The sequence below is a fragment of the Carcharodon carcharias genome, chromosome 6 (assembly GCF_017639515.1).
Source record: "Carcharodon carcharias isolate sCarCar2 chromosome 6, sCarCar2.pri, whole genome shotgun sequence".
NCBI lineage: Eukaryota > Metazoa > Chordata > Chondrichthyes > Lamniformes > Lamnidae > Carcharodon > Carcharodon carcharias.
The window spans coordinates 171977863-171993427 of record NC_054472.1 but is presented as its reverse complement, the minus strand read 5'-3'; the positions used below and the strand labels follow the sequence as shown (position 1 = coordinate 171993427).

The 15565-nt window shown below is 39.8% G+C and overlaps 1 protein-coding gene across 7 annotated transcripts in view; it reads left to right on the top strand.

Moving 5' to 3' along the window:
- The window catches only part of LOC121279007 (serine/threonine-protein phosphatase 4 regulatory subunit 1-like), a 72528-nt gene that overhangs the window by 27995 nt on the left and 28968 nt on the right, over positions 1 to 15565 (top strand). For all 7 annotated transcript variants that reach the window (XR_005943311.1, XM_041189735.1, XM_041189740.1 and 4 more), the window contains 5 exons: positions 1291 to 1398; positions 1489 to 1554; positions 3050 to 3208; positions 6548 to 6690; positions 10012 to 10583. Coding sequence is in view for 6 of the 7 variants with exons in the window: in XM_041189735.1 (XP_041045669.1) it covers positions 1291 to 1398; positions 1489 to 1554; positions 3050 to 3208; positions 6548 to 6690; positions 10012 to 10583 (1048 nt within the window). In the remaining variant the exon portion in view is untranslated. The remainder of the gene's footprint in view (positions 1 to 1290; positions 1399 to 1488; positions 1555 to 3049; positions 3209 to 6547; positions 6691 to 10011; positions 10584 to 15565) is intronic.

The following is a 15565-nucleotide window of genomic DNA, read 5'->3' as shown; positions in this document are numbered from 1 at the left end:
GTCTATTGGTTATTGTTGCATTAGTGGAGATTAATTTGGGAATTTGTTAAAAAGTTATGATAGTAGTAATTTGTAGCCATGTGTATATGTTTAATTTGTTATAACTTAATAATTGTTTCATTTAGTTTGATAGAAAAACCTCTCAAGAACATGTGGTCTTATTCCTGAATTTAAATCTGCAACTCAAAACATACCAATTGAAAATATAGGTTATGACAGTTGTTTAAAATTTCCCTCTGGGATTTTAAATAATTCAGCCTTTACCAACTGCCATGTCATAACACCTGCGGAGGACAGGACCCTGCTAATGAATATATGCATCTTCTAGCAAGCATAAATGATCCACATTGTGAGCCCAACTGATATTATTACATTGGTTGTTAGTGTAATTCTTAGCACACTTGGGACATCAAGTGCTGTCCAATTGCACAATCACATCTAACATTAGACATTACGTTCTGACATTCTTTGCAAGCATGGCTGGCTGATTACGGCCTGCACCCTGCCTATTGCAAACAGCCACACAGACGTGCTGTTTGATATGGTTTACCAAGTCATTAGAATGTATGGCCTACATATCTGACATCACACTGGCACTGAAATTCATTTGTGTGACCTCAGTTGTAGAAGGGCATGAATAGAACAGGAGCTGGGTGATACAAGCGTATTTTGCTTTTGTCAAGCAGAATTCTTTACTATGCAGCAAGCATCAGGTGTCTGCAGTAGACAAAGTTCTGCATTGATTCCTTTAAAGGAAAAGCTGAATAGTAGCTTCCTGTTAGACTAGTTGTTGTGTGGAGGATGAATGTAATTTTAAAGATGAAATGGATGGGATAAATACTACTTTAAATCATTCATAGAGTCATAGCGGTCTACAGCACAAAAAAAGACATGTGCCTGTCAAACAAGTACCTAACTAGTTTTTCTTCAAACCAGTCAATGGGACTTTATAGGTTGCATGGTAAAGATTAGCAGGGAATAAGTGCTCATAGTTTTTTATGTTGTGTGTTCCTAAATAGCTTGTGAATAGTTTAAGTTGTTATTGCAGAAATTGCATATAGAACCATAGAACATGACAGCACAGAAAAACAGGCCATTCGGCCCTTCTAGTCTGTGCCGAAATATTATTCCGCTAGTCCCATTGACCTGCACCCAGTCCATAACCCTCCAGACCTCTCCCATCCATGTATCTATCCAACTTATCCCCAAAAGGAGCACAACTTGTTTCACAGAAATTAAGAAAAGGTGATGCAGATTTACTTTACTGGTTTGCTTTTGCCTTGATTGTAGATAATGTGTAAAATGGCTCCCATGGTGGGGAAGGCTATCACAGAAAAATATATACTGCACCGGTTCTGTGAGATGTGCTGTGATTGCCGGATGTTCCACGTTCGCAAGGTTAGTTTACATAATTATCACTTGGTGATTTCTCACTCCGCATCCCCTCTTTTTGTTTTAATTTGTAAGAAACATGATTTCTTCTTTCAGGTGTGTGCTGCCAATATTGGCGATATATCCAGTGTCGTTGGTCGTGAGGCAACCGAAGGATTGTTGGTAGGTATGCATAAAATAGTGATCAGCACTCCATACCAAATGTCACCTTTAACTATCAAGGACTGCAAAGGGGGGAAAAAAATCCAAACTAAAAATTTTAATTAATCATCTGCTGTGTTACCATGACATTGTTCTGAACAAGTAACATGATTAATAGCCTTGCTAAGCTTGTCAGCTACTGTTCAGCAGTTGATCTTTCCCCATGAATAATTAGACCAGAACTCGGTTAGTGGTGAAAGTGAGCATGAGTGCACTTAATGATTTTGTTTTCTGGAATTGGAATGTAATCAAAATCACTTAAATACTTCATGGTATAGCAAACGAGTGTTGGAATAAGTTTGTGAAACCACATCAAAACTTCATGCACACTCATGATGAGTGCATGTCAACAGACCAATATGAGTTCATATTGGTCTGTTGACATTTATCCCTTGTGTAACTCTTGAGGATTTCTTCGTTAGTTGGCAATAAATTACATTTTTTTAACGAGAAGAACTGAGTAGGTCTTAGTGGATTTTCCTATTATTTGTCTCCTATTTCCGTCTTTTCCTCTGTTTCCCTAGAAGGCTTATCCTGAGGTAAGGGTCGACAGGTGCCGGCAGCTTTCGGGTAATTCACCATGAACCATTATTAATGTATGAACCTTGAAAGAGAATGGCACCGGGGTATTTGACCATGCATGATGATGGGGTGGGGGAGCTAAATCTGATCCTTGCCCAAAGCATTCACTTTGTGGGGGTGGTCACTAGATAGAAATCTCTGCAGGGACCCTTCTCACCAAAGTGTAGAAGCATGGAGATCAATTGTAACACTCCATGCACTGCAGTCACTGAGATCAGAAAAATCAGAACAGACCAGGGTTTGAGTCATGCATGTCTTTAACGTAGAAAGCTCAGTAGCACACTAGGCAATGCATTTACCCACTTAAGTATTAGTGGAAGTCGTGTTTTGCTTTTCACCAGTTGCTTCCAGCTCTTGGGAAATAGGTCTTTAAAATGATGTTGAATTTTGAACTCACAATTGAAATATGATAAAATGTGGAATTTGAGCTACTTTCTATCTACTTGTCAGTTTTCTCATTTTATGTTTTGGTTATGAAGGATACCATAATTAAAATACATGTGGAAACAAGTCACCTCAGGCACTTTGCATTGAAATTAATTTTCAATTTTGGGACTGTTTTGTGCATCCTGCTTTTGTCCTGACATCTATTTAATGAAGTGTCATTTGTTTTTGTTTTACAAATGCAAGACCAAATTCTTGAAATTTTACTGGTTACTTGAATTGAATTAAGAATAGATTAAGTTTACTTTGTGTTATGGTGCATCTGTGTGTTTGTTGCAAAGGCCCAAAAACTAAAGTTTGAAATGCTTTTGTGCAACTGTAAGCAATACCTGTAAATGTGGTGACAATGATACTCAAAAAAAAATCTCCAGTCTGAAACAAAGTGTCAGCCATAACTGAAAATCCCATTTCTTTGGATTTTTCTGTGTAGTTACCCAGGTTCTTCCAGCTCTGCTCTGATAATGTATGGGGTGTGCGGAAAGCCTGTGCCGAATGCTTTATGGGCATTTCTTGTGCAACCTCTCAGGAAGTTCGGAGAACAAAACTTTCTTCACTCTTCATTAATCTGATCAGCGACCCTTCACGATGGGTGAGGTGCAATGTCTTTCCTGTATGTTCTGAAACTTTAGTAGATAAGCAATGCAATGAAATGACTATGTTTGTATTGCTACTGTAATTCTCCTATAGTGGACTGCCCGTACATGTGGTTCATGAGCTCCCATCCATGGCTTTCATCCTATGTGGTGTTTTTTTTCTCTCTGTAGGACCATGTTTGAACTTCTAATTAGCATCAAAAAATTTGTTATTGTTGTTCTTAACAGCTACCAGAAATTTGCTTTTTTAAGGACAAGCATTTCAGACATGTTAATAGCTACCATAAAACTTCCTACTCCCCAGCCTCAGTCCAAATATCACCCACCGTTGTGGCATTACTCACTAGCCTCCTGGTTTCTCAGAGCTCAGCCTGGATTCTGCATCTCTTGTTTTATCACAGAGTTCAACTTCCTTTCTGGGTTTATTGCGGACTGCTCTGTCCTTAGCTTTCTGAGGTACTTTGCCCTGTCCTGCTGAACTGCCCTAATCTCAAACTCCAACATTCTACCTGAACGTAAACAGAGCAAATTTGCTCGGCAGTGTCCTTAGCCTGTGCAATTGCTATAGGAAATGGGAGTAGTCCAGCTAGTTTCCTGTGAAGTATTTCACTGATTAAGAGTGGGTCTGTGCAAGAAGATACCAGTGGTCAGAGGGAATTGGGATTGGGCAGAATTTCAATCACAGGCCAAAAAAATCAAATTTATATAGTGAAAGGAACAAATGAAGGATTTCTTTTTTCAACAACTTGACATGTAAAGGTAGTAGGTCCCAAGATGTATTGCAGTGCATGGTACCCAAAATGCAAATAGTTGGGAAATGCCAAAGATTTTAGGGTAAAATGGTTCTTAGATGAACTTGTTTATACCACGGCATGTAGTCAGCCGGGACAAAAAAAAAATCACTGCTACTCTTTCATCAAATAAATGCACCAGTTTAATTTGTTAAAATTACAGCATTTAAGTGTCCACTTTCCCAATCGCAGTTTCAAAAAATCTCCGAATAAGTTGCTTATTTGAGCTTGAGTAATGCATGATACCTTGTGTTTGTTATTTTTCTACTACAAATTTAATGTGCAGCCTTAACGTTGACAAATTTTCCAATTATATAGATTTGTGTATAATATACAATAATATAGATCTAATGGTACATACTATAACTAGCATATAGTAATATATACTATTTTATTAGTACATATCTTAATTCTGAGATGTCAGTGCATTGTCGATTTTTATATCTATTTTCAATTTCCTCCATGGCATTAAGTCATTTGGAGAATATGGTCTGTTGGCTGTCTTTGTTTTTATTTTACTGTTGTCTTTTTCTTCCTTCCAATTTTTTTTTTGCTTCAGCTTCATCTATAATTTTACCTCCTTCAGTTTGGATCGTATGGTGAGAAAAGGAGCCACCGATTGCTGTGGCTTATAAGGAAAATGAAGCCCTCAATGACTCCCTTTCCATCCCGTCTTCTAATCATATGGAGTCATATAATTATACAGCACAAACAGGCCCTTCAGCCCATTGTGTCCGTACCAACCATCAAGCACCTATCTATTCTAATCCCATTTTCCACCACTTGGTCCATAGCCCTGTATGCTATGGTGTTTCAAGTGCTCATCTAAATACTTAAATGTTGTCTCTACAACCCCCTCAGGCAATGTGTTCCAGATTCCAACTGCCTTCTGGGTGAAAACATTTTTCCTCAAATCCCCTCTAAACCTCCTGCCCCTTACCTTAAATCTATGCCCTGGTATTGACACCTCCGCTAAGGGGAAAAGTTCCTCCCTATCTATGCCCCTCATAATTTTGTATACCTCTATCAGGTCCTCCCTCGGCCTTTTCTGCTGTAAGGAAACCAACCCTAGCCTATCCAGTCTCTCTTCATAGCTGAAACACTCCAGCCCAGGCAACATCCTAGTGAACAAAAACAAAAACAGAATTACCTGGAAAAACTCAGCAGGTCTGGCAGCATCACCAGAACTGCACATGGTACTCCAGCTGTGGCCTAACTGGTATTTTTTACAGCTCCAACAAACCTGCTGAGTTTTTCCAGGTAATTCTGTTTTTGTTTTTGTTTTGGATTTCCAGCATCCGCAGTTTTTTTGTTTTTAACATCCTAGTGAATCTCCTCTGCACCCTCTCCAGTGCAATCACATCCTTCCTATAGTGTGGCGACCAGAACTGCACATGGTACTCCAGCTGTGGCCTAACTGGTATTTTTTACAGCTCCAACATAATTTCCCTGCTCTTATATGCTATGCCTCAATTAATAAAAGCAAGTATCCCATATGTCTTCTTGACCACCTTATCCTCTGTATTGCTGCCTAGGGATCTATGGACATGTACACCAAGGTCCCTCTGATCCTCCACTTCCTAGGGTCCTACCATTCATTGTGTATTCCCTTGCCATGTTAGTCCTCCCAAAATGCATCACCTCACACTTCTCAGGATTAAATTCTATTTGCCACTGCTCTGCCCACCTTACCAGCCCATCTATATCGTCCTGTAATCTAAGGTTTCCTCCTCACTATTTACATTCTGTCTTCCCCCAATACCATTGTACTCTCATTCCAGCCTTAACTACCATTCCTTACACTCATATCTCTTCCCCTTCAGGCCACCTACTAAGCCTATGTATTTCCCTGCTACCATGGGGATTTCATCACTTCCCTCACAAGAGGGTGGTGATGGTCTTGAGGCTTGCATGCCCTTGATCTTTCTGTCCTCCACTCCTTTTCTATTTTTCTTTTCCCATTAAGTTTTATTTACTTGCAAATTTCAACTTGGAGCTTTAAACAACAATTAAATTACAATGAGGAAAGTCTTTCCCTTGACCCCATGACTCCTTTTGAAAGAACTTTTTTCTTGTGAGCAGTATTCAATGCTCCCAAACCCCAGCATCCAAACTCCTGTTCCATTATTCCCATCCCATTCACACCTCCTGTAGTCTCATCTTTTGTTTCTTGTCCCATTGCCATCTCCTTTTGCCTTGCACCATCGTTGTTTTTGTCACTTAATCTCTCCTGGCTTCCCCCATTTCTCAGTTCTTCCCTTTTGTTCTGCATTCCCTCCCCTTTCTTGCCTCTATGCTTTACTAAAAGCTGTTACATCTCTTAACTTCTTCCAATTCTAACAAAGTTTACTGACCTGAAACATTAACTCTGTTTCTCTCTCTCCACAAATGATGCCTGACCTGCTGAGTATTTCTATCATTTTCTACTTTTATTCTTAGTTACTCAGGGTAGTTTACTTTCCACCTGGAAAAATTACTGCAAATGGTGGTGGGAAGCTATTAAGAGGGTAGCATTTTGACTTTGAAATGCTCTCTGGTTTGCAGGTTCGTCAAGCTGCCTTTCAGTCATTGGGGCCTTTTATCTCAACCTTTGCTAGCTCTTCTGGTGCTGGCCATTACTTCAAAGAGGAAGATGTGCTTTCTTCCAAGAATGTATTGGAGAGCCAAGGGACAGAAAACAATAACAGGTGCACTCTGCAGTCAATGTTTTTGAATGTGCTTTTATACTTAATTTTTTGAAGCATGCCATTATATTAATTCTCAGGATGATTGCCTTCATTATCCATCCCCAGTTTCCCTTTACCATTTAGTGGCTTGCTCTGCCGTTTAAAGGACAGTTAAGAGGCAATTATTTGGTGTGGGACTGAAGTTATTTAAGCCAGGGGAGGTAAGGACAGCAGATTTTTTTTTCCCTCAAGAAGTGATTTTACGCCAGTTCAAATTCACCAAACTGCAGTGGTGTGATTTGAGCTTGCATCGTCTTGTTCTAGCCCAGCCCTCTGATCTATTAGTCCAATAACCTGATGACTACCCTACTATACTCTTATCTATTTTATTGCCGAAGGGAAATTACTTGATTGGCATATTTTAAGTTTGTTCCTCACCATTTTTCTCTTTGGTTCCCTTCTAAGAAATTTTTCCCTTTGCGGCTGAGATTAGTTTCAAGCCATTTGCAATTATTAAATTGGCCAGGCACAGTGTGATTTATTTTTTTACAAAACAATAAATAGTAGTTAAAGCACTTTTCATGAACTAATGTAATGTTGATAAAAGAATCCCTGAAAATGTGCTAGAATGGCCTTGTCATTGGGAATCATTTTAATTAGTATTATGCCAAAGTATTATGTGTTCCTTGAGGTAATATCCATGCTGGGCAATGAACTACTCTTTATTTTGAAAATTGAGTGTTTGTACTTCTTTGGATATATTTTCCCCATTACAGCTGCAATTTTTGTATATCCCAATGTCTGCAGGATTCTGCTATATTCAGTGAAGTGACTTTTTAATGCTGGTCGCTTTATAATGTTAAAACCATCATATGTCATGTGATCTGTGAAAGGCAGATTCTTCTAAGATTACACGTTTTGCTAAGTTATCCTTTATTAAGTATCAATAATGCATGGTATATGCACCTTAATCAACATTGACACAGTGCCCAAGTATTAAACATGCTTCGTCATTAATGCCTAAAGAAATCTTGGGGAGAATTTTCTCCCCTTTGGTGGGGGGAGTGGGCGCTGGCCAATTGCCACCATTTTACGTGGGCGAGCCAATTAATGCCTGCCCAGCGTGACATGCACCCGGAAGCGCTCAGCCCTCATGGGGTTTTTGGGGGTGGGGGGTGGTTGCCTGAGTTGGAGCCTGCGCTCTTTTGCGCATGCGCACGAAAGAGTGCAGAAATCTCTGAGGCACAGAGCTTCCTCAGGAGTTTAAGTGCAAAAAAATTTAATAAAGGGGAAAAAAAAAATTAAGACATCTCATGTGAAACTGTCACATGAGCTGGGACAAGTCTGTTAATTTTATTTTAAAATTTTACAAGACTTTAAAAACCTTCACGAAACCTCATCCCACCTGTGGAGGGAAAAAACGTGAAGGCCACCTGGGCTCTTTGCTTGCCCACCAACCTTAATGTTGGACAGGCAGCTCAGTTTATTGATTTTAATTGATAGTTAACTGACCTTAATAAGCCCTTGACAGATTGGCAAGCGCGCAGCTGACTCAGGTGTGTGTCCGCCAAACCGAAAATCTGAATGATGCATGGTGACCTCGGGACACATGCACAACATCCCCGTGCGTCATTTTACGCCTTGATGAGCAGACCCTGCCCCCGCTCACTGAGCCGAAGATTCTGCCCCTCGTCAAAAGAGCAGCTCCAATATTATTATTAAAGAACTGCAGTGTTAAAACTGTGGTTATGATTTTGCAAAGAACACCCTTGGATAAGACCGTTGTGGCGTATTAAGAAATAGCTTTGTCTCATGAGTTTTCATGATGTCCTGGACATATTGTTTTACAATAATTGGATCACTTTTGAAATGCAGTCAGTAATATGTAAATCCATGCAGAGCAAGGTCTTAAACCATGTAAGTAACCAGATATTCTGCTTTTGGTAGTAATGCTTGAGGAAGAACAATGTGCTTTACTTTGAACGGTATCATGGATTTTTTTTGTACATCTGAGCAGGCAAATGGTGCTTCAAGCTATCAATGTCTGGTCTAAAATATAGTTCCAACAGTAGCACTCCATAATGCACTCAACAACTTGCATGTTTCGGTGATGGAAAGATGCTATAATCAAAAGAGGAGTTTGAAAAGGGTCTCAAAGGAGAATTTAGAAAGGGAATTTGAGTGTCTAACCTTGGTAACTAAAGGCATGGGAAGAATCTGGAATGCATAGAAGCTGAGAAAGGGGGGTGGGAAGTTGTCAGACTGTAGAAAATTATAGGGCTGACAGAGCAGCGAGGTCATGAATGAACGTAAGTAAGAGGATGGGAATTTTAAATTTGATGTGTTAGAGAACTGGATGCCAATGACAAAATAGGCAATGGATGAGTGCAGGAAAAGAAATTGACATGAGTTTTGGACGAGCTAAAGTTAAGAGGCTGCAGGATGAAAGGCTGGCCAAAATAACTTCTGGAATAGTCAAGTTGGGGGTGAGTCATGGATGAGGTTATCTACTGAGGCTAAAATCTTTATGAAGTCGAGACCCAAATCTGAAGATTGGTGCTGTGTGAATATGGCCTTTCTGGCCTCCATGGTTACATCCTTTGCTTGTTATAATGACTCTAATACAGAATTGTGCAGTGTTATCTAGGTGCCTGTAGTGATGTCCCCACCCATTTCAAACTACAATACAGCATTGTGGCCTAGGCTGCATTGTGCAAACGAATTATATCACAATTAAATAAGTGAGTGCAGGGCTGCCAAATCAAGGTTTACACCCATAGCTCTGTGCTGAGAGTTCACCAGCTAAGCATTACTGTGTTTGATGTAGGAGAAAAAACAAATGGGTAAAATTATCCTGATCACTTTTAGAAATTTGGTTTCTTCATCACAAATAATGTATTGCTACAGAAACCTAAATGGAAGGAAAGTTGGCCATTCTAAAAAAAAATGCATGTCAGGTTACGGTTAGTTTATATTTACATTATACATTCTACAAGAAACTAAGTGGTGTGCACATCCTTACTGACTTCATTTCAAATGACATGTTTAAATTCCAGGACTGGAAGGAAGACTTTTATTTCAGAATTTGTCTTGTAGGCGAGATTTTGCAGTAAATCTCTCAGTAGCTAGCTTTATTGGAGGATTCATTACTTAATCCATAGGTGTATTTTTCCAGTGGATAACTTTTGAATAACGTGATGCTTTCCAACTGGCCATAAAGCTAAGAATTCTAGAGTTTACCATGTTCAGGTTTTTCTTAAAAGAATTTAAGCTGTGAAATAGCATTTACTCAGATTTTGGCTATTCTTGATTAAATAAAGTAGCTGTTATCTTTCATCTTAGTGCAAAACGTGCAGCAGAACCAGCAAAAGTTGCAGATGGAGCTATGGATCTTGTAGAAATGGAACGGCAAACTTCAGGCTCTAACTGTTGTACTGTGGAATCAGTAAATGCAGCTGTTGAACTCGCCCAAAAAGATGAACTAAACAGTGATGGTGAATGTAGAAGTGATGCCATTCAGGTTCAGGCTACATCTTTACAACCGCATTCTGATTGCTATGTATGTACTAAATCTGGATCATCTGAAGCAAACAGAGTTCTCAGCGAAAGTCAGTTGCCAAACTCAGACAGCACAAATTCAACCTTGTCTTCACAAAAATCTGGGTCCAGTTCAGAAAAGACTGCCATTCCAGAGGACATGTACAACTCATTCCATTATTGGAGGACTCCTATCCCTACAATTGACCTTGATTGGGAACTGGAGCCGCCACAATGTTCAGATAAGCAGAAAAGCAAAGATTCAACCCAGGAAGAGGTGCTATCAGACTGTCCAAGCTTTAGCACAGCTACTAGAAAAGAACTGGAAGAAATGCTGGAAAACTTGGAGCCGCACATAGATGACCCGGATGTGAAAGGTACAATGACATGTTAAACATAGTCCTTTCAAGCCCCTCGTGGTTATAATACCTTGGGCATTTCTCCTTCAATATTTTATCAACTTAAGTGGTCGATGTAAAATTATAGGTGAAGTTGGTTGAACTTTTGTTCTTCAAAATAAATTTATTAGCCAGCTCACTGCAGTTTACGACTGAAGTTTACAATTAATAGAGGTGGGCGGAGGTAATGTTTTTGCCCCAGTTTGTCTGTAAACAATATTTCAAAACTGATGAATGATTTCAACAAAACCTGGTACACGGTATGGAACTGATTAGTTTTTAGCAAAGATGCAGATCTGAACCCTGGAATTTTTTGAAGGATCCATTAACATTGGAATATGAGGTGAATTTACTTTTTTTAAGACTGTTGTGGATTGTCTCAGCTGCTGTGGTGGAACTTGTCACAGCTGTGAGAGCAGATTATTGGATGTGGATTGGCCTGAAGCCTCTTCAGTGAGCCGGAAGCTCTTAATAAAAAATTTATTTTTTTCAGCATGTAACTACAGAGCACCAACCAGGCAGGCAAAAGCTGTGTAATTAGTCACTTGGTGGTACAGAACTTGAGTATTGTCAAGAAAAGAAACATGCCATCGAAGTTTTTTGTCTTGTACACGTCGTGACAGGTGCAAGAATGCCAAATTTCAAAGGGCAACCTGTTAGTAGAGAATACTCATGTTGCTACTGCATAGTAACAGCATGAAATGCCTAGCTTCACCTGTTGCTTAAATTTTTGAGGCACCTTACCCTTCAGCGTAATTTGAGGTCGGCCTCGCACTTTTCAGGACCAAATGGGCCCACAGCAAGCAATGATTTGATCAGGGTAGCCATAATCCCGCAGGATAGCTTTTTGCCCTCTTTCGGCATTAAGCTTGCGCGGTGACCTATTTACAAGTTTGCTGATAAGAGCTGTATAACGGTGTTCTGCCATCAAGCCAAAAAGACGGTCTACCTACCACACAAATGAATAATGTGGTATATGAATTCCAATGCCAGGTATGTCGGCCATACATCCCAAAGACTGGCTGATCGTACAGGTCCCTTTGGCTGTTCGTAACAGGCAGACTACTGACTGTACTTGACCAGTCCATGCTTGCAAAATTCAGAACATGATGTCCGACCTTAGATGTGATTCCTCAATTGGATAGCCTTTACTGAACAATCCTGAGTGTGCTAAAAATTAAATGAGCAACTAATTTAACATAATCAGTTGAGCTCTCAATGTGGCTTATTATGCTTGCTAGAAGCTACGTATATTCATACATAGGGTCCTGTCCTCTATAAACAGTATATGTCTAAGCATTGCGCCTTTTTCAATTAAACAAAAGCATGAGGGACAACTGTTTCTTGGTACATAGGTTGAGGCAATGCCATGGACAATCAGAGTCCACTCGCCCACCAATTGGCACCCTTTTTCTCATGCAGTGTAAATTGTTCTTCCCTTTGAAATTTGGAATTCTTGCATCTGTCCTGATGAGTGTGAGATTAAAAGCTTTGACAGTGTGCCTTTTTCTTTCAGCAATACTCAAGCTGTGTAATTGTAATGTTGAGTTTACACAGTGTGATGGCGTTATGTGCTCTACTGAGTGCCCTCTTCATTTTTTACCATATTTATCAAAAATGGTCTTCCAGTGCTTTTCCATCACAACCTAATAGGTTTGCTTTTTCTTTGTAGAAGTAGCATCTCTGAACTGAAAAGCTGCAGTTCAGATGTGATCATTTAGTATATTAAAGCTTGTTTTTTATTTTGCTTAACACTTCTCTCAAAACTGCTGACCACCTAACCTCTTTTCATGGCTCCCACGTTATTCATATTATTAACAGTTCTCTCTCTTCAGGATTCTCCCTTCCCTTAATGGGGGAACATGAGCAGAGCATGATGTTACTAGACATGGACAATTCTCTGGAGACATGAGTTCAAATCCCACTATGGCAGCTGGGGGATTTTAAATTCAATTATTAATAAAACAAAAATCTGGAAAAGAAACTAGTCTTAGTAATGATGACCATGAAACTACCAAATTGGTTCACTAATGTCCTTCTGGGATCTTTACCTGATCTGGCCTACATGTGACTCCAGACGTGGGCAAGGAAACCTCCTCCTGATTGCCTGCCACCCACCTCCCTCCCTCACCTGATAATCAGTACTCCTTCATGTTGAACACCATTTTGAAGAGGCACTGAGGAGAGGGGCACAGAATGTACTCTGGATTGGAGTACTTCAATTCCATCGCCAAGTGTAGCTTCATATCACCACCATTGACAGAGCTGGCCAAGGCCTGAAGACTTGGCAGATGGGGCTTGTGGCAGTTAGTGAGAACACCAGCAAGAAGGCAAGACCTGCTTCACCTCATCATGCCGACCTACCTATCACAGATGCAACTATCCATGATGGTATTGGTAGGAATGACCACCACACAGTCCTTGTGGAAACAAAGTCCTATCTTCACACTGAGGGCATCCCCCCTATTGAGCTGTGTGGCACCACCACCATGCTAAATGGGATAGATTCAGAATAGATCTAACAGTTCAGAACTGGGCATCCATAAGGTAGGTGCTGTTGGCCATCAGAATTGTATTCAACCATAATCTGTAATCTTGTGGCCCGGCATATCCCACAATCTACTGTTGCCATCAAGCCAGCCCTCGACCCTGGTTCAATGAAGAGTGTCTGAGAGCATACTAGAACCAGCACCAGGCAGACATAAAAATGAGGTGCTAACCTGATGAAGCTACAACCCAGGACTGCATGCATGCTAAACAACAAAAGCATCATGCTATAGACTGAGCAAAGCGATCCCACAACCAATTGATCAGATAAAAGCTCTGCAGGCCTAGCACATAGTGTCGTGAATGGTGGTGAATAATTAAACAACAAACTGGAGGAGGCAGCTTCACAAACATCCCCATCCTCAATGATGGAAAACCCAGCATGTCAGTGCAAAGAGACTGGGCTGAATTGCAACCATTGTGTATTCACTCAACGCTTATGGGTGCCAGTCTTTGACCAATTCAATTTACTCTGCTTGATATCATAAAATCATAGGATGGGTACAGCACAAAAGGCTCGATGAGTCTGCTTCAGCTCAGGAACAGCTGAACACACTGGATACAGCAAAGTCTATGGGCACTGACACCATGCCAGCTGTACTCGAGATTTTTGCTCACTACTTCCAGCCTGACCATCGCAGCATATCTGCGTTCATCTTATTCACGTTTCTTGGGCATCCCCAATTTTTAATCACTGTGCCTTCAGCTGTCTAAGTCCCAAGCTTGGAAACCCCTCTCAAAACCCCTCCATGTCTCTTTCCTCCTCTAAGACGCTGCTTAAAATCTACCTCTTTGACTAAGCTTTTGATCATCTGTCCTAATAGCTCTTTGTGGCTGTGTCAGATTTTGTTTAACAACACTCCGTGAAGTGCCTTTGGTTGTTTATAATATTACCAAGTTGTTCTCCATCTGATAAAAGCTATTTGAAAGTTATTTTAATCAGATAGCATATAAAAATTGATATTTGATGGACATCAAGCAGACAACTTTCTAAAAAAATTACCTTTCATGTGAATTTTTAAAGGAAGTATGGTATATTTTTATGCATTTCATTTATGGATATCTTTTCACACATGACTGTTAGACCTGCAATATTTGCCTCCATATAAATGTGTGATAGTTCTAAATGTTAGATGATGACAGTGAGAGTCATATGGATTCTTAAAATGTATGTTAACAGTGCTGCAGAAGAGATTCTTTGCTAAACTTTGAGATATGTGGAGATACATATAGGCTTGTGAATAAGCACACTAAACTAGAAACTAAAGAGTTTGCATTTATATCATGTCTTATCAAATCCTCAGGTTTCTTGAGAGCTTTGCAACCATTAAAATTTCAGTCACTGTTATGTCAGCAAACGTAGCCAATCTTATTCTTTAACGGGAGGGATGTCGCTGGCTAGGCCACCATTTATTACCCATCCCTAATTGCCCTTGAGAATTGTGCACAGCATAGTCGAAGAAATGGCAAATTAAATGCATGACCAATTATTTTGTTACTTCGGTATTGTTTGAGGAAGGAATGTTGGCCAGGTCTTTCCAGGAGAATCAGAGAGCGATACAGCACAAAAGGAGGCATTTCTGCCCATTGGGCCTGTGCAGGCTCTCCCTATTGCTTTGAATGGAACTTTGTGCCCATCTGATGAAGTAAGCAGGGCATTGATGTAACATGTCCTGTAAAGAAACCTAAAGGTTTCCCTCAGTACTGAAATGAAGGTGTGATTAATTATGAAGAGAGCAGAAAATTAAATGCAGATGGAGAGTTAAAGCAAATGAATGAAACAAAGTGTGTGATAGCATATTTCAAACACAAGAATTACATTTGGTAGTGTAATCTAAATGGAAACCCCTGAGGATGAGGGGTGATTTTAGTTTGTTACATAAGTCATGAAAATCAAAATGAGTGCAGATAGAATCCTATTTTGATGTTGCATTCTGGTAAGACATCACAAGGGAGAATATCATAGTTATGCTGAAAGCTGGCGAAACAGCACGTGAAACATTCAGTTTAGAGCAATTCACTAGAAAAGATAATAGGGCTGCACTATGATAAATTGAGTGAAGTTGAGTCATATCCTTGAGAAGGTTAAGGGGTGATTTGATTAAGGTGTTTAATGAAAGGATTTATTGTGGTAAATTAGGAAGAACTCTTCCCTTTCAGTAAAGAAATTCAAAATATGGGGGCACAATCTTGATTTTGAGCTAATGCCAAATCCAGGGAAACTTGTTTGTTCAAAGGGTGGAATTATGTGGAGTGCAGTGCCTCAAATTACGGATGCAAAGCCCACTGAAGTGTTTTAAAGTGAGATAGAATGTAAATTTATAAATGCAGGCACAAATGAGAATTTGTTAAAGTATGTGCTTATATGTGCACTGTTCAAATTAGTGTATTTTTATTGCCTTTAGGTAAGATTG